This window comes from Populus euphratica, unplaced genomic scaffold (genome assembly GCF_000495115.2).
Source record: "Populus euphratica unplaced genomic scaffold, PopEup_1.0 scaffold34.1, whole genome shotgun sequence".
NCBI classification, from domain to species: domain Eukaryota; kingdom Viridiplantae; phylum Streptophyta; class Magnoliopsida; order Malpighiales; family Salicaceae; genus Populus; species Populus euphratica.
The window spans coordinates 624,433-647,690 of record NW_011499883.1 but is presented as its reverse complement, the minus strand read 5'-3'; the positions used below and the strand labels follow the sequence as shown (position 1 = coordinate 647,690).

Here is a 23,258-nt window from a genome sequence, read left to right as displayed (position 1 = left end):
TAAAAATTAATTTTAAAAAATAATTAAATAATAAATTATTAAGAGAATGAGCATCAAATTTTTAAAAATCAACAAATTAAAATTTTTGGTCAAATAATGAAATTAAAAACAATTAAAAGTTTACAAAATATGCAAGAAAAAAAGAAAAAAAATCATGATGAAATTTGAAAAAAAAATTAAATTAAGGATGCAATTGACAAAAATAAAAAAAAAAACTTACAAATAAAGCAAAGAAAAAAATTAAAAAATCAAGAAAATAAAAATTAAAACTCAAATATACCCAAACAAGAAGACTGCCCTGTTAGGCATGAATTCAAGGGGAGGAAAAAGATCACAACTCCAATAATAATTTATCTAGCAAAACCAAACACGCAGCATTTATGGAGAAAAAGAACATTGTGAGAAATCCAGCGACACGAACACGATAGAAGTAAATTTTTGAACACTGGAGTACAACGCACGCACCATCAAAGTACCTTAATGTCCTCTGGCACAACTTACATATGTTTTTTTTTTTAATTTCTTTAATTACTGTAAAATAATAATTTATCCCTTTACCAACCTTATTATAATAAAATAGAAAAAACCAATTGAAAATACAAAAAAAAAACCCGAAAATAGCTTGAACTAATTTTGAAGCAAAGGTTATTTTAGTAAAGTTATTGTACTAGAAAATATGAAATCTTAAAAAAAAAAAAAAAAACCTAGAGATCAATTATCTGATTTTCTATTTTTAAGAACAATGAAGGTATTTTACTGGTCTAAAGAGAGGAAAAGACTTTCGGACCCTGAGCAAGATGAAAATAACAAGTGAATCTCATAGAAAAAACTATTTCACCCCTGAGATTAGTGTTTTTTATGGTTGATATGATGAAGGGCAAAAGCATCAATCTATATTACAATCCAATGAATTTTCCACACCCTATATATTTTTGGTAAATTCATGATAATTCCCCGCTGATTTGAAGGGAATATAAAATCAGAAAAGAGTACGGATATGAGATGGATGATTGGGGTGGAAATTAGCATCATCTTTGGAAAGTGAATGAGTTCTAGAAGCATGATGTGTATGTAGTAACCTTTTCATGCATCCTAAAAGGAGTTTGGATTGTTAGGGTGTTCTCCTATTTCAATTACAAATCAAGAATATTGAAGTTCTTCATAAGGAGCTCCTGCAAGCATTTATCGTGATTAAAGAAGACATGCTGTTGTATTATTGAAACCAGCCTGAGCATAATTAATTAGTTTTGATTCATTTGCCTCGTAGGAAAAATTGAAGGGCCGTCGACTTGTCGGCGTTGATTGGTCATATGTTGGAAGGAAGCCACTTGAAACTGACGAAAATAAAGGCCATGCATGATAAGAATCTGGAAATCTAGCTTGTATACGTTAATATATGCAATATTATCAATCGCCAATCAATCATATATCTTTCTATAGCCATCCCCATTTCCTTTGAAGATTTGTAGAGCATTTTCTTTCCAGGAAATATCCAAGGCATTTATTTTTTTTATTCTGGTTTTCAGAAACTCATTTGACCGTGAGTAATCTCGTTGAGGAGGTCAGCTTATTAAAAATTAAAGTTTTCCGGTGATGGTGCATCCCATACACAATGTTCAAACTCAAAACCTTGTTTAAAGATAATAAACGTCCCACCGTTCAACCCGAGGCTTTCAATTACCCACCCCAAACAGCCAAGGGTGAACAGCTTTGAATTATTGGATACTTGTAATAGGCAGAAACCACGGGAACAGCCGTGAAATCAAGGGTCAGTGCATGTCAATTATTGTACCATAATCAAGGAATATAACGTCTAGCACGCTAGGTTTTTGCTCGTAAGCTGTGCTTCAATAACTCAAAAGTGAAATGGCTCCAGAGTTGATTCCAGGCTCAACTAGTGGTAGACCGAAAAGGATGAATTGGTTGGACCATGAGGCCATTATTTGTCCTTTTGATTTAGGTCCTCCTCCGTTTGTGTTACCATACCTATAAGCCCACAAACTAACCAGAAATCCTGGTCAGGTGGAGGCCATAAGTTAAGAACGATGACCAAAGAAAAAAAGTCATTTAGTTATTATAAATTATCAGAAGCTGGGATTTTTCGATGAATTCCATTACAATACCAAAGAGAGCTTTTCATGGCAGGCCAGGCCAATGTTTGCTGGCTTGATCAACTTAAGGGATGTTATTATCTTCCTTTGGCGTGTTACTGCTGAAAAACTCAAGATAAAATTAACTTTTAAGGAACAAATGCTAATTATTGCCAAAAATCAAGACACTCTTTCGTGTTTTACCGCAGAAGAATCCTGCTACGTTAAACCATAAGACACCATTTCATACTCACTCTTCACTGCTTACAGTCACCAAAACTTGCCTTTACAATCATTGAACCCATTTCAATAGGTCCACTAGCAATGAGATTCAAAGCAGGAACAATGGTAAGTTGCAATCGCTGAAATTGATGCCATTTCAGTTTTGATTTGTGCCTAGAATCACCTTCTAAAGATTTAATTAATCAAGGATTTTGTATATCTTCCTCCTTTTTCCCCGAGGGACTCGAGGACCATTTTCTGAGCCACGTTATCTTCCCACCAGAGCCTTTAATGATGTTACGACAGGCTTGACAAAGAGGTTTTCCTCTGTCATCCATCATCGCTGAAAGCTACCAACAAAATGTGTATGGTAAATCTTGGAAGATGAAATTTAACTGATTTAATTTTAAATTTGTTTTTTAAATATTATTAATTTAAGTTTTATAAATTTTAAAGTTATTAAATATTTATATAATAATTAATTTTAAAATTTATAAAATTAATTGATATATATATAAATTATAGAATAAAAACATTAATAATAAAAATAAAAAATATATATATATAGCCTTCTGCACCATAAAGTTTTCTCCCTCCTGCAGCACCAGCAAGTAAACCATTCTTTCCAGGTTTATGCGTTTGATATTCAAAAGGCTTAAGACATATTTAGGGATTATTATTTATTGTTAGGGATTATTATTTATTGTTTTTAGATTAATGTGATTGTTTGGGTTATCTTGTGTGTATTATAATTAATCTTATAACTACTAAAAGTAACGATCATGTAAGACTTCAATTGCCGGTAACTAAAAACTTAAACCTGAAATCATAAAAAAAATAAACTTTTTCATTTCAAATTCTTACCACTCGATAATTTTAATTTAGAAATTATTTAAAAGTATTATAAGTATTGATTTTTAAAATCTTTTTATTTAAAAATATATTAAAATAATATATATATTTTTATTTAAAAAAAATATTTCTCACATCAATCTACTCATTTAAACGTTTCAAAAACATATTTAAAAAATAACTTTAAACAAAAAAAAATCAAAAAATTTAACAGACTCGAATGACTTTTGAATAAGACAAATGGCATCCATATAAAAAAGATTAAAAATTTGGATGACGTGAGACATTCATTGCCCATAATCTGTCTCCCTCTTTGTCCCATACCAACTTCACCCAGACATGCTAAAATGCCCATGGAGGGCCCTACCCACATGATGAATTTATGAGGAACCGAAAATCTGAACATCAGGGGGACCAATTGGACTTTGTATTTAGTCCCAAAATCAAGGTCATGTATGAGTGATGTTGGGGTTTACTACATTTCTTAGAACTGATTGTTGGTCAGTGAATATTAAATTATACAAGGAATCATTTGCATCCATAAACAAATACAAAGGCAGGAAGAATTTTGTCTGAATGTAGCCAAGCTGCCACCGTGCATACTGTACAACATTTAATTTTCCTCTGATTCATCCAGTGTTCTTATGGGTGTTTCTCGACATAAGACAAAACTTGAGCAGACCAAACAAAGTTTACCATATCATCCTGCAGGCATATCATATTAGAGTCCAAGCAATCAGGCCATGGATTGTGGACAGCCAAAAGTTAAAACTAGACGATCTTTTTATTGATTGATGATACCAAAATCTTAAGACAGTAGGATTTGAAGAAGATGAATGTCAAAATTCTCTCCTCACATATTTAAATCCACACCCTTCTATCATCTTTTCTTTGCGTTTAGCCTTCAATGTGACGGAAATGATCTGTCAGTTCCAACTACCAGCACAACTGCATCATCAACCTTTCTCTCTGAACATACTTGCAACATCAAGGCACTAAAGTTTGCAGGGTTCGAATGGCCTCCTCTACACCAAAACAGCTCCGGGAGTATCTCCAAGAGCAACAGAAACCTTTTGTATTAGATGTTTACCTTTCGGAACGACAGATCATGTTGAACAAGAAGCAAAAGAGACCGTGCGGTAATGATTTGAACAGGAGAAGAATTATGCAGGCTAGGAAGATCCTGAAGTTGTTGTTGCTCAAGTTCACTCGCAATGGTCAAAACCAATCGGTTTCAAGCTGCCAGAAAGCTCAGAAACATGAACCTGTTTTGAAAACAGTTGGAAAGCCCCAGCAGATTGGAGAAATGAAGTGGCTTCCTAAAGTGAGCAGTTCAGTTGCAGATCGTGAATATTTCAGATGCAATGTTAAAGATCCCCCTTGTTATGAAAATCATGCATCTCTTCATACAAAGACTCCTCAAGCGTTAACACATAGCAGCGTGAAACAGAAGGTACAGAAATGGATGTTATCCAGAAAAGGAGATCGAAACTTAATTTCCTTCTCGTAATGTGGTCACAAAAGAATTTTACATGGTTAATGTTTCTTGCGTTAAACTGAGTTGCTGACAAAGTTTTGCAGGTTTCTGCGGACATAAATCTTCAATGGGAATGCAAGGAAGAGAATGAGCAACTCAGCCAAGTGTCAGTACAGAAGGAACTACCATCAATAAACAAGGGTACAAAGAATCAGTTATTTCATCTATGAATCACAAAGCAATTTTCTTGATTTATAACTTTTAGATTTGTAGTTTAACCCAAACAAATTCCAATCTTACAATGGACAGGGTGTCACCTCCCAGCAAAACAAGAAGAAGAAGATGCATCAGCTTCAAGCACCGTTTTGAGCACAAACGTGGAGGAAGACTCTTTGCTCTCAGCTTTCTTGTGCGACGTGTTAATTAAATCATTGATTGAGAAGAATAGTGTTGCTGGTTTCACAGAGTTACAGGAGATCATTGTGCCTGCTTTTTCTCAGCACCTGAAAAACAGAAGGGTCTTATGGCAAAACATGCAGCTACTTTTTGATTGTGCAAACGAAGCCATAGAAGTATACAGGAGGAAGAACAGAAAAAAGCAGTATGCTCAAGAATTAATAGGTCTGAAAGAGCTCGGAAAAATCATCTGCGACCAAATTTGCTCATGTGGAAAACAAAACGCAGACGAACAAATAAATATTGACGTCACTAGCATAGTAGAAGATGGCTATTATTTGCAGCAGCTAAATAGGAGGATAGGGATAGAGATAGGAGATGCAATCTTGAATGAAATAATTCAGGAAGTAATCGATTTATCTTTTCAGTAAAGAATCGTTGTAATTACTTGGCGAAACAGAAACCATCACATAGCAACAGAACCTTCCGTCAAAAATTACAAGGAATCCAGCGTCAGCTAGTTCAACTGGCTAAGCTTAAGGAGTTCCCATGGCAGCATAAACTTTCAATTTGTTTTCACTAACATCAATAAAAACTAATGGAAAAGTGGTACATATTATCAAGCAATGCAGAGTGCAAAACAAAGTTGAAATTGTCTCGTACTTTCATAAATGGGAAAAATTAAAACCACAAGTGGTTATGGATCGCGTATGCATAAACTGCGAACAAGATCCATTCAGCCAGGATAAAGCACAAATTATCAAGATCCATCAGCGATGAGTAAGTACAAATGATAGAAACATAACGCTGATAATAACCACATTAATTATCAATTAACAAAAACTAAATGGTGTACGAAACTTACACCTTGGAGTACAATATTGAACTGCTGTTATGAGTTTTTATTTTCAAAGTTATTTGTTAATTTTATTTTTAAATATTAAGGTGGTTAAAAATTTAATTTTATAATTTTTTTATTTAATTTTTTTATAAAATTAGCATGATTTGTGAGTTTATTAGGATAAATGTTGCCTTGATTTACAGGTTTTGGTGAAATTTTATTTAATTAAACTTAATTTTTTTATAATTTATTTTTATATATAATTAAAATAAATAGTTTAAGAGAAAAGTTATGTTATTAAAATTTATAAAGTAAAAAAAATTAAAAGGAGTGGAAAATTACTTTTCATTCACACTTATTGTATTATTGTAAATAAAGTGCTTTGCTTCTTCTTTTTTTTCTTTTTTTCTTTTGTTTTTTTTTAGATTTTTTTTTAAATTTATTTTGAAAATTCTATCTTTTAATATTGAGATAATTAAGAATTTAATTTTTTATTTTTTATTTTGTTTTTCTATAGAGTTAACGTGAATTATAAGTTTATTAGGGTAACTCTAGTTGCCCCAATTTACTGGTTTGATGGGGTGTTTATTTTTTTAATTGAACTTAAATTTTTTTATCGTCTTCTTTTTCTCCTATAGTTAAAAAAAATTAGTTTTAGAGAAAAACCATATTATTAAATTTTATAAAGTCCATGGACCTATTTATAGGTTTAACAAATTGACCTGATTCACGGTCTGACAAGTTTAACTTTTTTAAATTATTTTAAAAAAATCATCTTTATACATTGAATTATGTAGGAATTCAGTTTCATAATTGATTTCGTTTTACTTTCTGTGAGGTTATTGGGGTATCATAAAAACTTCTTGGTATTGAATTGGTATTTAATTTTGCAATTGTATATTTTTATTATCATATAATTAAATAAAAAATAGTTTAAAAACACATAAATTATAATTTTATGGAGTCTATAACTTAGTTCATAGATTTGACACATTGGCTCAAGTTATTTTATTCACAAGTTTACTCATCGACCATATATGTTTTTTTTTTGTTCATTTAATTATTTTTAATTTATTTTTCTTGATTTTATCATTTAATATCGGATTGGTTGGAGAATATACTGCATGATTTATTTATTTTCTTTCTATTGGGTTATCATTCTAAAATAAATATTTATTTTTAAATTAGTGTTTAATTTTATGATCATCTATTTTTATCATATAATTAAATAAAAAAATTATTAAACTCAATAGAATCCATAAACCGAGTAAGACGAGGACCGAGGTCAATCCAATCTTTTATTGCCTCAATATTTTTTTTATAAAAGATTGTCAAGCTGAAATTTTTTTAAAAATTAAGTTATATTTTTAACGGTTATTAAAATTACATTTGAATTTATAAAATTAATTGAATTAAATTAGATTAGTTCACAATGATTTAATTAAAAATTTAAGTAAAATAAAAAACCGAGTAGAAAAGTTTTAAAATTGACCCTTTAATAACATTACCAGGAAATTTCCGTGCTCTTTTAACATTTTTGTTTTTTTTATATTTTTTTAAAAATTAATCCTACCACGACCACGACAGAACGTGGCCCAATAGACTAGTAGAAACTAACCACTTTCTATTAGGGGGTGTGATCTTGGAGGTACCAAAACCTTTGGGATCGTCACCCAGACCGCAACATACACAACGCTTACGTGCAAAATATACCCACTGTGACACCATTAGAGCATCCACATTGTTGCTCTCTAACTAGGCTCTTCAGCTATAATAGCTAGCAAATACATGTTTTATCCGCAGCATTGGTGCTCTCCAAAGGGCTCTCTACTTTGGCCTTGTCTACACTACTCGCTAGCACTCTCTAGTTGTGGAACGGCAGAGAGGGAAGGAAGACGTGATTCGCGGGTTTTGGCAACTCTCGCCTAGAATGTAACTTCTCAGCTTCTGATGTTAACAAAATCCCTTGAACCACAGATTTTAAAGCACGTCCAGCAGTTGAACCAGCACAAACCAAGAACCCAAATAAATGAAACAAATGCTCACTATTACTAGCCAAAACAATCCCAAAAACCACAGGCAAAAGTGCACAAGAAACCTCAACAGATTCTTCCTTGCAAGTTACCAAGAAAGCAAAATTAGCAGAAAAAAATGGTGTGGTTGCCCCAATAGCTTGATTAAAAGACACAGGCAAGTACATTAATGAAGAATGTCAAGAACTTGGTCATTGGTGGTGCCATCCATTATTCTTGGGTTGCTGATTCTCCTTGTTGCCCATGCTTGTGCCTCCACCATCCTCCTAGGCTTCAAGAAAAAAAGGAGGTTTTCCTTAAAAAATAGTTTTATATATTTGGTTAAAAAATACTTTTTAAATCGAGATTATATATATATTGATGGCTTTTAATTTAAATATTATAAATTTAACTATTATTATTACATCATGAAATAAATAATATTGATATTAAATATTTTTTACTATTCCATTAAACTACATGCAATTTTATCACATATAAAATATATATAACAAGGACTATATTTTTCATGGTTTATTAAAAGCGCAATAATATTAGATAAAAATATCATCAAGAACGAAATTTAATTGCAATCAAATTCTGCAAAAGTTACGTCATTAAGCGATCTTCTTCTAATTTTTTTTTAATAAAACACAATGAAAAATGAAAATAAAAACTAATTTTTTTTTTAATTGGGTCAGACTCTGCAAGAACAAAATTGGGATTGTGATCAAATTCTACAAATATTACGTTATCAAACAATCTTCTTCTAATTTTTTGAATAAAACAATTAAAAATAAAAATAAAAACTAAGTTTTTTATAATTGGGTCGGACCCAGCAAGAACAAAATTGGGATTACGATCAAATACTATAAATGCTACATCATCAAGCGATATCCTTTTAATTTTTCAAATAAAACATAATTAAAAATAAAAATAAAAAATAAATTTTTTTAACTGGATCGGACCTGACAAGATCAAAATTGGAATTGCAATCAAATTCTACAAATACTACATCACCAAGCGATCTCCTTATAATTTTTTGAACAAAACACAATTAAAAAAATAAAAATAAAATTTTTTTAATCGGATTAAACTCGGTTTAATATATTTAGTTTTGGATCGAACCTAGTAGCCGAAACGTAGAGTAACTCTCCACTGCTCACTTAAATTAACAATGAAGATGAACTCTATTGTTCACATGAACAATAAAGTTCACTCTCCATCATTCACTTAAGTGAGCAGTAGAGAGTAAAACTTTTCATTGTGTGGAGTAGCAGCAAAATACTATTTTTAATAAACTTGTGGTGCAATCTTAATAAATGGTAAGCCCTACCACAAAAAAAAGTTGTGTTTTTGACTTAACTAAATAAAAAAAATTATGATTTCAGATAAATTTCACCCGCAGTCACAATACCAAAAGAACCAAACAATGATAATAAAACATTCATGACTATATTTTAGAAAACATAACGTAATAATACTTTTAGCTAGCTAGTTGAAATAGCTATTTACCTAAAACGCAAAGAGCATGAAAAATGCTGGCGGACAAGAAAAATGTTCCTCGGTTTTCGAATCTTACTGTTCTCCCAGCACACAAAACTTTCCGATTGCTTCTTTAAATTTCACATTTTATTTTTCTTCGTCTCCAATTTGAATTCACTCCTTCTCTTCGTTACCCAAAGCACCCCCGTTTCAGCATATTGCCGACGGAGGAATGAGTCTGAAACCAGGTTTCAGACTTGTTACTACATTATGCAATTTCAGTATCTCGCCTCCAAAAGGCAGAGAAGCACCAGTTGTCCGCAGCAACTATTGGCATCATTAAGCTATCGTTACAAGAAGAACGTACATTAGAATAGGCCTGCACATTTGTAAACAGATGGTTCTAAACCAGCCTCTCACCCAACCAAAGCGGGGAACAGTAATCTAACATGGCAACCCTGATTGAACTGACTACAGTGAACACGTACCACTTTGGCTGTTTAGCTCTAGTTCGTAGTTATGGTACATTTTAGATATTTCATATTCTTGATATTTATTTTGCGAAGTCATAACAGTGCGTCGATGCAATGTGACTTCTCTCAGAATATTATCCAAAACAAAAACATGGATCTATGGCCTGATTAAACCACAAACCAATGCACATAGAGATTACAGAAAGATGTCGGAATACGACTTAAAACTCTATTCTATCACGGTAAAGCTTTAGAAAACAGTTCATCTTGTAATACAGATAAAACATTGAAGAGATTTTGAAAGGGATAAATTGTTAACTACCGAGTTTCCCTATCCTCACCAAATTCCCCATCTTCAAGATCCTCAAGATCACCAGTTCTACGAGAAGTATTTCGGTGATCTCTCTTGTGTCTCTTGTGCCTGCTTTCACTATCTGACTCAGGAGTGGAAGCATGCTGTGGCAATTGTAGGGAGAAGAATGGAGGAAATGTTCCATTAGAGCTTTAAGTGAATGGATTAAGCAACAAATTACAAGCGAGGCCGAGCATTTATCGCATGATAAGGGGCAAAAAAATGCATACCCTTCTTGATTTTTTGACGTCACTGCTGCTATGTCTGTGTGAACTCTTGGACCTATCCTTCTCGCTTTCATCCAGATCATCCACAGTATTTTGATGCCTCTTCCTCTGTTTCCTGCTATTGTCACTCCCAGATCTTTTCTTATCACTACAAACTTGGGTTTCTATTGTATCATCAATTTCAACATCTTCTTCTTCCTTTCTTGTTTCTCTATCATGTCCCCTCTCCTTTTCCCTTCTATGTTTTGCTTTCCTCCTTTCTCTTTCCTCCCTCTCTTTTTCCTTTTTTGCCTGCAGAATATTAAAACCAAAAAATTACTTGAATATCCAAGTTTATTTATTTTACATATCCACAAGTTCCAGGCAGGAAGTGACAAGAGTTCACATATGTAGCAGTCATGGTTCAAATATCGGTTCTTACATGCAAGAACCCTGGTTTTGTTTAAGGCAAACAGCAGTGTACTAAATCAATTATTTACTTGAACCCCTGCCTGAAATCATCCACGAAGTAAAACCATTATGCGGAATTAATGGTCCAGTAAAGCCTACACAATCTATCTTCAACTGTTTTACCATCTTGAGGACATATCATATCCAAATTCTAAATTCCCAAACCAATTTCAACTACTTTGACTTCAATTCTCTAGGCAACTCTGTGAAACTGAAACATATAAAACTTCTTGATTGTGCAGTCACTAACCTTCTATATGATCAAACTATAGCAGCCAACTCTCTAACCCTAATACCACAAGGAACAAAGCTTGCCACAGAGTTCAGAACCTAGTTTGCTCTTTCACAAAAACTAACAGTGTCAGCAGAGCAAAACACAAACAAGTGAGCAAAAACATTATCCAATCACAGTGATCATAATCTGACATATAATTCTAGAGAAACATCAGTATCATAATTCTATGTTCACAAATTGCAAAATGTTCATACCATCTACAAGCTAAGAAGTCATAAGATCACGGCAGTACTCTGCACAGACTTCTATTTTATATATTTCCATAAAAAAATATCAAAAGGAAAAATAAAAACATTTCAAGTTTTGAACATTGCTAGAGGCACTTGAAACTGTTTCATACCTTTTCCTCCTTTCGTTTCCACTCATTCTCTTTCTCCTGATCTTTCAGTTGAGATACATATTCCTCAAATATCTCTCTACAGAAGCCTTCTTCACCAATGGAACTATAAGACAGCATCAAGCAAAATGATATTATGAATAAAGCAAAAGCTCAGATAATGGACATTTCTCCATGTTGATGTGCCACGTGTTCACAAATAATACATACAGGACCAAAGATAAGATATAGCATGGAAATCAATGATTGTGACTTATAAAACACAAAAAGTTGAAGTGAATCCATAAATTAAAAAAAAAAGTATATCCTAGCAAATCCCAAAAGAAAAATTATGTTTCAGGAGGGAGGGTGGATTTCTTGACATGTTTGTAAGCAATTAAAATCATTGCAGATGCATATATCATAGACTCTACTTATTATCAATTTGACAAGTAATACCTGTATTCTCGGCTACCATCAAAGATTTCCTTGCAGCTCTCCCACTTAGAAGATGCAGTTATATCCTGCAACAAAGCAGAGAGGATCAGATGGATGATGGAATGAAAATGCCCTCAAGTAACCATCCAATACAAAGAAAGTTAATTGAGAGTGCGATACAAACCTTGATAGACTGTAGTAGAATGAGAAAATCATCCTCAAGACGCTTACGCTTCCTGGCTTCTTTCTCCTCTTTTTCCCTGGCTCTTTCCAGCAATTCATCAAATACCATCTGCAAAGAGGTAAATCAAGCATCAGATCATTTTAGCACGTGGATGAATGACTATAAGCATGCCTAGCTAGCCCCCCCACCCAAAAAAAAACCACAATAAGCAAGTAAGAAAAAAAATAATCCCTTAAATATATAACCAGGTACACCATAGTGTAGTTCGCAATTTCCAGATCTAGTTATCATTCACCTTCTAATTGGGGCAGTACCACATTTTGAGCAATGTCTTTGGAAATGACACTCATTGTTGCTCCAATTGATCACATTCAAACAATTGCCAAGCACAGTCTGGTGACATCAAACAAGGACAATACACAACCCAGCGAAAATTCTAATTTCTAACAATTTCTTTCCTTTTCCTTTCCTTACCTTTTTTTCCTTTTCTTTTTCTTTTTCTTTCCTTCTTTGTTTTTTTGTCTTTTCGATCAGATGCCAGAAATTCCGATTACAAATAATAGAAGAAACTCAAAAGGAACATGTAATCCACTGAAACATGGAGAAAATGACCTTGTAAAAGATAAGCATGCCAAGTCACCCTAAGAAACAAGCATTAACTATTATGAGAACATACAGCACCTTTAGGTTCACATCTGATATATGTGGAGAGCCAACATCCTCGACAATAGCAACCTTCAAATCTTCAAGTGTCCAGGTTGATGCCAAAGGAACCTGAAAGTTAAAAGTACATTAGACATCTAAGAGAACAGGATAAGTGAAAAAGAAGATGACATTTCCAGGTTATACCTTTTTCAACTTTACAACATCCTTTATCCGAGTTTTGTCCTCATGATACTGTAAAAACAAACAGGAATGCAAATTTGTGAGCACCGGAACATTAAATCAAAGAGTATCAATTTTCCAACCAAAAATGTCAAGATTTAAATCAATTTGTGACCTTCCCATAAACAGTATAGTAATCATGTAAAACAGGTAGCTAGACATTCCGGGTTTTCACTGCAGAGAAGTTGCTGCTTGTCTCTTACATTTAAACCCAAATTCCATGGGCTCAACTTCATTGAAGGAAAAATATCTCAATACTAAACTATTTAGTTTCAAAAAACTAATTGGCTATATAAACTAATAAACCACATTTGTGGAGATCAGAGTTAATTCTGAAGACAACTAAAGCAGGTATAACAAAGAAAATGCTGAAACATCAAGAATAAAACAAAATAAAACAAGTTCCCACAAAATGTAAAGTTCATAAAAGTATATTTTGCTCAATTCAACATGCATATTTTGCTGAAGTCAACATGCTTTCCTTGATGAAAAAGCCAATTATCAAGATACCTAAACACATGGTATAATTACCTGTTTCTGTAGCTCCTCAGCGACATCTTCAAACAAATCTTTTGGAGTTGAACCTGAGTTGTTTGAAGCAACAGCCACATATGCAGGTAAATCTTTAACCTGAATGACAAATTAAAGTAAAAATATGAAAATGCATCCCCCAACATGAAACAAACAGCTCTTAACAAAACCAAATATACAATTCCCAATAATAAAATGGGACATGCACGCGCAAGCGCCCACACAGAGATGCTTATCAAAACAAAATCAAGGTAGGTTAATAACCTTCAGGTGATAGTCACGCCAATTAGTTTTGGCAGTAAGAGTGCCTGCAGCAACATGTTCTTCAAGTAGCTTGCGGAACTCATCACGATTTTTACGCTCTGCCTTTCTCAGTTCTTCCTATTTTCATCAATATGGGGATAAGAATATCATATAAAACAAATCAAAATACTTTTTCATCACAAAGGCTAACAGATAATAGCACCTTATGTATCTTCCTTTGCTCCTCTTCTTCCTTCTCCAAATCATGTAAATAATCCTGACACACCGTTGTAAAATTAGCTCCCAATACTCATAGAAATGTTACTTCTAAATGATGATTAGTACCTGAAAAATTTCTATGCGATCAATTTTTTCAAGACGTGAACATCTTTCATCAGCTTCTAACCGATCTTGTACTTTTCGCCACTGGGTGCTTGCCTACAGAGGGAAAATGATGGATAAGTAAGAAGTTGCATTGCCAAAGGAAACCTGAAAAACTGAAATCAGCTTCGCGAAAAGAGTGCCTTAATGAATTCACATGATTCCAGAAACTGCCTATATTCCATAATGTTCCTCTTGCGCTCCTCCTGTGCCTTTGCTCGTTCCTAGTCAAAATTCCAGTTAAAGTTTCAAATCACAACTTCATATATTGCTACCGTCAGTTGCTAGACTTCAAACAGGAACAAGTATGCAGCAGAATATAAAGGCTACAGTGACCATAATATTTATATAATAACAAACTCCAAAGTGCATATATATGAGCATTGTCTACATGTATTTGCCACTGGGTAACAATAATACAGTGACATATCTCCCTGGACATCAGGTCATGTCCTCTAGATTCTATTGCTCTTGTTGCTCATGTAAAGCCATCTCAGATGATTTGACAGTGAATCACACAGCATCAACAAATGTATATTACTAATAGGGTACTAAATTATTAGGATGGATGTTATAAATAGATGATATAAAAATGAAGCTAGCAAAATATACCTTTTCTTCAAGTTCCTGCAAGTAGGTTTCAATCAGATCCCTACGGTCTCTTTCCCGTTCAACAGCTTTAAACTTTCCCTTTCAACAGCTTTAAACCGCTCATCGTTTTCAAACAAAGTCACTGCTTTGCTAAGCAATATTTCAAGCATTCAAGTACAAAAGAGTAATTATTAAGAAAACAACCATTCTATAAGCGGCAAGTGGCAAATGAATTAGAAAGAACAATTTAAATGGCATCAGAAAATGCAAACCTCAATCTAATTGATGCTGTCAGCTCTTTGGACTCCTGCAAAGGATTCATGTCAAAACAAAAGAAAAGCAAACTCTTCTAGAAAAACCATCTTTACAGACATAAATGAAGAAAGAATTCAAAAAACTTACTTCTAGCATGTTCTTGAATTCTTCCCGTGCTTTTTTCTGTTTAGTCCTCCTTTCCTCAGCTTCCTGTTTTCTCTTTTGACCCAAGAACTGAAACAAAAAGTTAGCATCATGATAAAACATTTTTAATGCGAGCTTGATAAAAAGCTAGACACTGGTTCCAGAAAGCATCAAACAAGGTATTGAATTGCAATTTTTTTTAGGAAGAATAAAATGTTGGGTTAAAACTTAAAGAACACCAACTGTAAGTATTTACCTCATTAAATGCTTGCTTTCTCTCTCCAAGTGTTTTTAATGCACCATATCTTTTATCATTAATTATTACTCTCATGGCCTGATATAATCAGCAGCAAAGTCAGGAACTTCCAAATGCAGGAGACAGAGAATCACATGCAATGTGTTGAATTACCTGGTCCCATGTCCATTCAGACCCAACATTTGCAGACTCCAGAAGTGCTTTAAATAAATTTTTTGCTTCCTAGAAGGAGGGAAGGATAAATTTACAGTCAAAAATGTTAATAACAGAGAAGGCACAATAAGAAAAACTTGAGTCTATAAAATACACACCAGCTTATCAGCATAAAGTAAGGGCTCATTATTAACTGCTTTCTCTTCCAACGGAACATTGTTAACCTTTTCATCTATGACCACCTCCTTTTCAGCTTCCTGAAAGGCATAAACCACATCAAGTTGCTAGTAAAGCAAGTCGAGTATGTTTCCAGACTGGTAATCTTAATGGTGACAACTACCTCTTTGTCTTGTGCAGGAGCTTCATCTGCTGAACTAGGTTTATCTTGATCTGAAAAGTTGTTCCTAAAACAATGTAACAAATAAGTGCACCTAAGATAAGTTCTACTCTGTTTCTTATGAAATAGGTAAAGAATACAATACATTGGTGCAGTTATGGTGTTCACCGCTGTGGCAGTGACTTCAGCAATTTTTGGAACATCAGCAACAGGAATCTCAATTGTCTGAACTTCATCTGCATTGGTCATCACGGAAGATGACATGACAGGTAAGGTCGATGATTCAGAAGCTAACTGCAACTGTGAATTACCAGCAGCAGCAACAGGTATAACAAGAACTGGACTCGATGGTGCCCCTTGAGCTGTAGAAGCATCTGCAATTGATGGTGTCTTATCCGCAGATGGAGGAACAGAAGTAGAGGCATGAGAGTTTGTAAAGACTTCTGATTGTTTTTCCATGGTAGATGTATTTTCTACTCGTGCACGGGCCAACTGGAAGCAAGTATTTAAAACAATAGTGGGATAAATATTCAAGTTTTTCTTTTAAGAAAAGATAAAATTTAAAATGAAAAAGAAAAGAAAAGAGGTTGGTGCAGGAGAAACCTTCAATTCTTCTGGGATTTCCCATTTTGACTGCTTGGTAACTTTATTGTAGTAATATCTAGAGGATTCATGGACAGAACAGCACCCAAAACATAAAAATAGGTTAGTTGCTTACTCGCTTCACTGAAAAGAGAATCTCCATATAAAGATTATGAATAAATAGCTTCAAGAAAAGTAGATTAAATTACACACTTTCGTCCATCAGGACTCTTAAACTCCTTCCAGTCAGTCGATGCATCTGCCCTCTATATTGGTAAAATAAATAAATCAATGAATAAAAGAAACACCATCTGATAAGTACTCAAATAAGAATACTTATGAATAAGAAAGCTTAGTCCCAGAGAAAATTTAATTTTGCTTTGATCTATTCAGAAAGCATTTACAGAATTCGATAATTCTTATACAGAATTCGATAACAATAAAATGCTTAAAACCCTCTTCCCAAAATAAAGGATGGAACAGCATGGAGGGGGATATGTGCTTTCAGTGATACCCAAGCTTCAATCCCACTTCAAGTACCTCTCACTTTCTCATTATTCCACAAAATGCTTTGTTTTCACTAAGCTATATTCACTTCACCAACATGCTTCTTTCATGAATAATGAACACATGCAAAAACCAAAAAGGAATAAAAAAAGGAAACCAACAGCATCATCCATTCCAAGAAGTCTAAGAAACATCATAAAAAGCATCCATGTTCAAGTAATCTAATAAAAAACAATCTGTGTTTCCTTCTTTTGCAATTGGTTTCACAAAATTAGAGGAATAATGAATTCTTTCTAGAGGCACAGGGTAAAAAAAGACATTTAAGGCCTAGTATGGGAGTTCAGGATATCAGGCAGACATTTAAGGCCTTGTAAGGATGTTTTTCTTATGGTCAAACATGTCAAGAAGTTTTCTTGTTAGTGCATACTAACCAAGTAACACAGCAGCTTCACTCAAATAAATCCATAACAATCGGTAAGCAACACAAATGACAGGAATTACTACCATTCAAGCTATAAAGAAGGTAGTGCAAGCAGCAAAGACCCACAGCATATCCTACCTCTCATAGAGTAGCACAGCCCGTACCTGTCAGCAGCTTTAAAGCTATGGGAGTCATAACAAGGTATTTTTTAATATAACAACAATCAAAAGGGAGTTCATATACCATTCAGCCTAATGAGAACAGATAACAAGGAAAAACTTTTATGATACCATGGAAATACTTATCAAATGAATACCTTGAAAGCACATGTGTGGATATTGGACTAGAAATAATGGGGAATTATGGAAGAGTATATAAGCATCTTCAAATATATCAAAAGCACGTTAAACTTACAATTTTTCCAAAGGATATTTACTGAGCTACTGAGCTACACAAAAACATCATACTCAACCATGTGATATACTGATAGCCTAAGTATCGGGCATTGCTAATTAGTACCAGAAAAGCATTCAAAAAGTAAAGTCATTTTGCAAGCATAATCCAAATGATCAAAAAGAGAAACTGGGCAAGCAAGTAGGGCGAGAGAGAGAGAGAGAGAGAGAGAGATTTACTTGAAAAACATTTTGGACAAAAGATAAAGGAAGTACCTTACCTTTTTCTTTCAAATGTCTAGACAAATGATTGTGTCGAGCAAAAAAAATTATAAATAAATGGTGAAGACGGAAGAAGAAAAGAAACAGGAGAAGCAGCAGCAAAGTTTCCTCCGATTACTAAAAAGATCAGGCTGTGTGATGGTCAGAATGTTCAAAACACTATTAGCAATTGTCAATTCATGGGACCATATCTTTTTGGACCAAGTTTACCAATTTTATAAAACAAAACATCAGATACAACAAGTCAAAAGTAATGGTTGCTGGATTGAGAGGAAAAAACCCCAACCTTAATGGTGAGCTAGAGAGGCAGGTTTCATTTACCAAACTTGTATAAAATGTAACAAGTGATCAGCTTGCAATTGGGGAAGAAATATAACAAGTAACTGTCATATTAAAGCCCAAGCAAATTGTGCTGACATGAAGTGATGCATAAACACACAATTCCACAAAAATTTTAAGCCATATAGCTACAACTTATGAATAATTCAAGAGGCTAAACAACAGCAGCAACTCAAAATCACCTCAATTGGCGTCAGCAACTCATAAGGCTTCTCCCAACTAGATTGCCTTGTCCTCTTATTGTAATAAAATCTGGATATCAGGAAAAAAGAGTACTAAAATAAACAAAAAAGTAAAAACAACATCAAAATGAATTGTTAACAGCAATGCATTATCACAAGAAGTGATTCAAGTCGGGGTAGACCACTCACTGCCCACTTATACCAAAAATAAATAAAACCCAATAAACTAATCTGACAGTGTTGTATTATGCACCTACAATCACCAGCACCACTAGGAACCACATACCTCCTTCCATTAGCAGATGTATGTTCTTTCCACTCTGTCGAGGCTTCTTCAGTCGGCTTAGGCTGGATACTTGTTGCCTGGAAATTTATGCGGCACCAAGATAAGACACATAAAGAACTGTTGAGATTGCAAAGGAGAAAAGGTAATGTAGAGCAACAACATAAAAAAGAGACGAAAATGAGAGGGTTCTTCCAACCAGAACATTAGTAGTGGTAACTGAAGATTGTTCGCCACCGCGCTGTATAGGTGTAACTGGTGCAATGTTCTGGTTCATGGATGATGCAGGGCGTCCTCCAGTGGGAATAGGCTGCGCATGCATTTGAGGCATGGGCTGAAATTGAGTTACAGCATTAAACGGTACAGGTGGTTGACCATATGAAGACGGTGCAAACTGCAAAAATCAGATTCAATATATTAAATACTTGAGATATCAATCAAACTCATAAAAATCAATTATGAGGAACTTCCCAGTATCTTACAGTATACGATGAAGATAGAGGCACTCCTGGGCCACCTAAACCAGGCATGTAGCTGTTTGGAGTTTGAACACTAGGCGGAGGCAGTGGAGATCCAGACATGACATGCCTGTTTGGCTGAGCATTTGGTAATGGAATTGCCTGAGGTGGTGGTGGACCAAGGCCTGGCTGGTTAGGTCTAGCTGGTAACTGTTGCATTGGGTGAGGAAATTGAGGTTGTGGGGGTTGTGGGGGTTGGGGAGGCAATCCTGGATTCATCACTGTGACACCTCGGCCTACAGGCTGAAAGTGTGGAGAACTCACAGGAATGAATTGCTGTGATGGCTGCACTGGACCAACCGGTCGGAACTGCAGCAACAATTGATTGAAAAAGATTTCTCCAGTTCTATTTGAAGTAATTGGAACAAGTGATCTGTAAATTATTTCAGGTCAGAAACATTACTTGAATGGGCATTGGTGGTGGCGGAGCAAAATTTTGAGGATGATCCATGGGGCCAACCAGAGGAGGCTGGAGAGGCTTTTAAATAATTAAAAAAAAAAACCACTATTAGGAAAAGATAAAGGGAAATTGCCAGCAAATTTTTAATAACAAGTGGCAAATTCAAGAGTTTTCTTTTTTTGTCTTCTAATAAATATAGCCACAAGCTTCAAGGAAAATGGAACGAACTACATGATACAGAACCTTGAACATATCTATACAATGGATGTAATAGAGAGAAGGAATTAGGAAATTATTGCTTATCTAGTATCCACCAACCCTTTTTTTTCTTTCGTATGAAAGAAATAATTTCATTAGATAAGAACAAAATCATTACCATTTAATTTTATACCATAACATGTAATTTTGTTACAATTCTTTAGCACAACATAGATTTCTCTAACGTTTTAGCATATGGAAGGTAAGTGCAGCAAAATCTTTATTGCATGGGCAACAAGATGATTCTGAAGCTAGGAATGGGGTGGGGTCTTTCAAGTTAATCCTATGTGACGACATGTCGAATAAAAAAAAAATAACAATAAGTGCCATGTCCAAACACATAAAGTAGAACTGTGGGTCCTGAATACTTACTTTTTTGAAACATAAATAAGTCAAAACACTTTATATAATAGCATTAATTACAACACGTGAAATATCAACCATTAGCCATCAGGAATTTTAAAAGAACATTTGAGAAAGTGATGTAAACCTCCATGCAAAACATAAACAAAACCTTGGCATGACCATTAAACATATCAACCTTGAGATGCTGTGCAAAAAAACTCCTGTACAATTGTTGGATGCTTATTTCTTCAACAATGGGTCTAGGAAAAAGAAATTAAATAAAAAAAAAAATCTGAGCATGGACAGCACCATCTCAAACAAGAGAGTGGCTGCACTAAGACATTTAAATTTCAACATTACTTTTTAAGATTCAACATGCTAAACATTACTGTCATCTTACATTTCTTTTCTCTGTGTCTTTTTAACTATCCAAGATAAATTGATATGCAATGAAAAGTCTGAATTATGACATGGCATATATTATTTTCTAAAATACTTAACTAGTTAAGAGAATGCTTTTGGTGTATCAAACACAGATTGGAAAACAGTGGTAAAAAATCCATAACATCAAATAAAAAAAGAATATGGAGGCATGCTAAAAAATTCAAGGTCTCTTGCTGTATGAATGCCCAAAAAGTAGCAAGTAGCCAAGATTTGAGTACCCGTAAGGAATGAAAAGTACACATATTTATATATATATATATATATATATATATTGAACATTACCTGCATTCCAGAGAATTGAGGGTTGTTGGCCATTTATGGATGCAGCGTGTATTGGACAATGACTAAACCAGCAAAAATTACCATCACATAAGTATTTTCCACTATGGCAACAAGAGAAACCACAGTATATAATATATCAAGAAGCACATGTGGAAAGATCAAACAAGTTCAATAACATTGATAGAAACACAGTTGATTTTCTGATGGTAGGTAGAACAAAAAATAATTATATTCAAACAGATGAACTACTACTACAAAATAGCAAGTCGAAAAACATCTAGTCATGGAAAGGAAGACAGCAGATATTGAACTTGTGCTTGTGGCATACAATGTAGGCTGTCAAGAAAAATACAAAATAATATCTCGTCCATATAATTTAGACATGAAGAAGCATTTTCCATTTAAATCAACTGTTTTCCACATCTGGACAGAAAATTTTGGCTTATTTTCAGGAAACTGAATAAGATGAAAATCAAGGAATCACAAATAAAAGCTGAGCTTTTTCCTCATAACTTGACAGTATATTTTTTCCAGTTTCGATGAGCCAAGCACCCCATTCTACAATGCCTATTAATAAAATGAAACTGACTAGGTTATTCAGATGAAAAAAAATCAATTAAACCTCTTGAAGACCTACATCGTTAAACTTAGCATTGCTTGCCTTCTATTTCTTCCTAGAGCTTTATTGTTTTATTGTTTAGGCTGATACATTAACCTGGAGAGGCTACAAGCAAACATGCATTCAGACCATGGAGGGTCGCCTCTACATGTTCATGAAAGATGATCTAAGTAGGAAATTTAAAGCAAGGGGAGCATCAGTATGATATTTGTGGAATGTCAGGGTACTTCCCATTCAATAGTTTTTTTGCAAGGTACAGTAGAAAAGTTGAGGAGCTCTGATGTGTTTATAATGGACTATTTGAATTACATCAGTTCCCTGTATACCCTCTGGAAATCATCTACCCAGTCAATTTTTTCTAAGCTTCACATTAATGGAATGCATTATTGGGAAATTCATTATATTTTCAGAAAACAACTCACCCTTAACAGAAGAGTCAAATATCTATGTAATGACATAGGAGGTAAAAAAACATCACTTGGCAACCAACGCCATAATTAAATGATTTTTGAAAGATAAACAAAAGAATCAAAAATCAAGTTACAAACATAGAAGTAATCAAATCAGTGTCATGAAAAAAATTGTTCCAGCCCAAGTTTCCCTCCATCTCATGTGTTTCTAGAAACCAAAAGGTGTTACTTGACCGGTATAAAGACAAATAAAGCAATCCATGAAACAATTATCGTGATAGGAAAGACAAACATGTTTACTTGAAAAAAATGAATCTTGCTAGGAGGACAATAAAACCATGAAATTCCGATTGGGGTATTCCTTAAAATTATAAACAGATACCTGCAAGTTCCAAATTCTCAAATGTAGTAAACATCTAAAAAATAACCACGTGTGAGAATGTAAATGCAGTAACCAACAGCTTTATGCTGCATTAGTTAATTGATGCAGTAACATATTAAACTAATATAGCAACAGCATTTCCAGAAACGGAAAGCACACACTTGTAATTAAATCTTAAGATCAACCTCAATATCATTTGAATTGTTCCTCGCATCAAATGTGCAAATTTGGGAGCTTAATTGCCATCAATCGACTGACCAACAATATCCTTTATCTAAATTTTAAAATGACTATGCCTTAAATAGTAATGTGATGATCCCATTCTTAAAGACGTCACGATTCAATACCTTTACCCTTAAAATCTCAAAACATAAGCAGCAGAACTTACCTACAAACTCCATTGAGGTGCATCAAAAAAGTCTTACTCATCACAGCATTCTTTTCTCACTTTCTCAAAGCAACTAACTTGTGGGCTTAAATAAAATAATTTCCTACAAAATTATCATTCCTTTGTTGCCATTTCCTCGAGTTCTATTGCTGCTTATCAAAATTCATAGCCAAATACAGAAGAAGAAAAATTCCAAAAAAGAAAAACTACTTCGCCAATGCCACTTATCAAAATTAAACGAACTAGATCTTCCTGAAATCCTCCAAATAGGATTCTTAAACCTCCAACTTTTACTTTTAAAAAAAGTCCAAACATTTAATTCACCAACCCTCGGCATT

At 33.9% G+C, this 23,258-nt stretch overlaps 2 protein-coding genes across 3 annotated transcripts in view; one reads left to right on the top strand and one right to left on the bottom strand.

The window, feature by feature from the left end:
* Nucleotides 1-3,722: 3,722 nt before the first annotated feature.
* On the top strand, nt 3,723-5,658 carry LOC105129784 (uncharacterized). 2 transcript variants are annotated; one of them, XM_011031997.1, is made up of 3 exons: nt 3,723-4,617; nt 4,746-4,842; nt 4,966-5,658. In XM_011031997.1, exons 1-3 carry the CDS (start codon nt 4,180-4,182, stop codon nt 5,466-5,468), a joined length of 1,038 nt encoding a protein of 345 aa, XP_011030299.1. In that variant the 5' UTR covers nt 3,723-4,179; the 3' UTR covers nt 5,469-5,658. The 2 variants fall into 2 exon arrangements, with proteins under 2 accessions (XP_011030299.1, XP_011030298.1); XM_011031996.1 differs by having other exon boundaries at nt 4,951-5,658.
* A 4,294-nt stretch (nt 5,659-9,952) lies between these two features.
* LOC105129783 (pre-mRNA-processing protein 40A-like) overlaps nt 9,953-23,258 on the bottom strand; it is a 13,706-nt gene continuing 400 nt past the window's right edge. The window contains 29 exon segments of the mRNA XM_011031995.1: nt 9,953-10,304; nt 10,431-10,718; nt 11,513-11,615; nt 11,948-12,012; nt 12,111-12,218; nt 12,792-12,884; nt 12,960-13,007; nt 13,527-13,625; nt 13,791-13,907; nt 13,993-14,046; nt 14,115-14,207; nt 14,294-14,374; nt 14,763-14,855; nt 14,858-14,891; nt 15,014-15,048; nt 15,144-15,230; nt 15,397-15,474; nt 15,550-15,618; nt 15,708-15,806; nt 15,890-15,953; nt 16,032-16,378; nt 16,490-16,547; nt 16,682-16,734; nt 18,592-18,661; nt 18,878-18,954; nt 19,074-19,268; nt 19,357-19,701; nt 19,796-19,870; nt 21,122-21,183. Coding sequence (XP_011030297.1) covers nt 10,167-10,304; nt 10,431-10,718; nt 11,513-11,615; nt 11,948-12,012; nt 12,111-12,218; nt 12,792-12,884; nt 12,960-13,007; nt 13,527-13,625; nt 13,791-13,907; nt 13,993-14,046; nt 14,115-14,207; nt 14,294-14,374; nt 14,763-14,855; nt 14,858-14,891; nt 15,014-15,048; nt 15,144-15,230; nt 15,397-15,474; nt 15,550-15,618; nt 15,708-15,806; nt 15,890-15,953; nt 16,032-16,378; nt 16,490-16,547; nt 16,682-16,734; nt 18,592-18,661; nt 18,878-18,954; nt 19,074-19,268; nt 19,357-19,701; nt 19,796-19,870; nt 21,122-21,154 — 3,099 coding nt within the window. The 5' untranslated portion in view covers nt 21,155-21,183 and the 3' untranslated portion in view covers nt 9,953-10,166.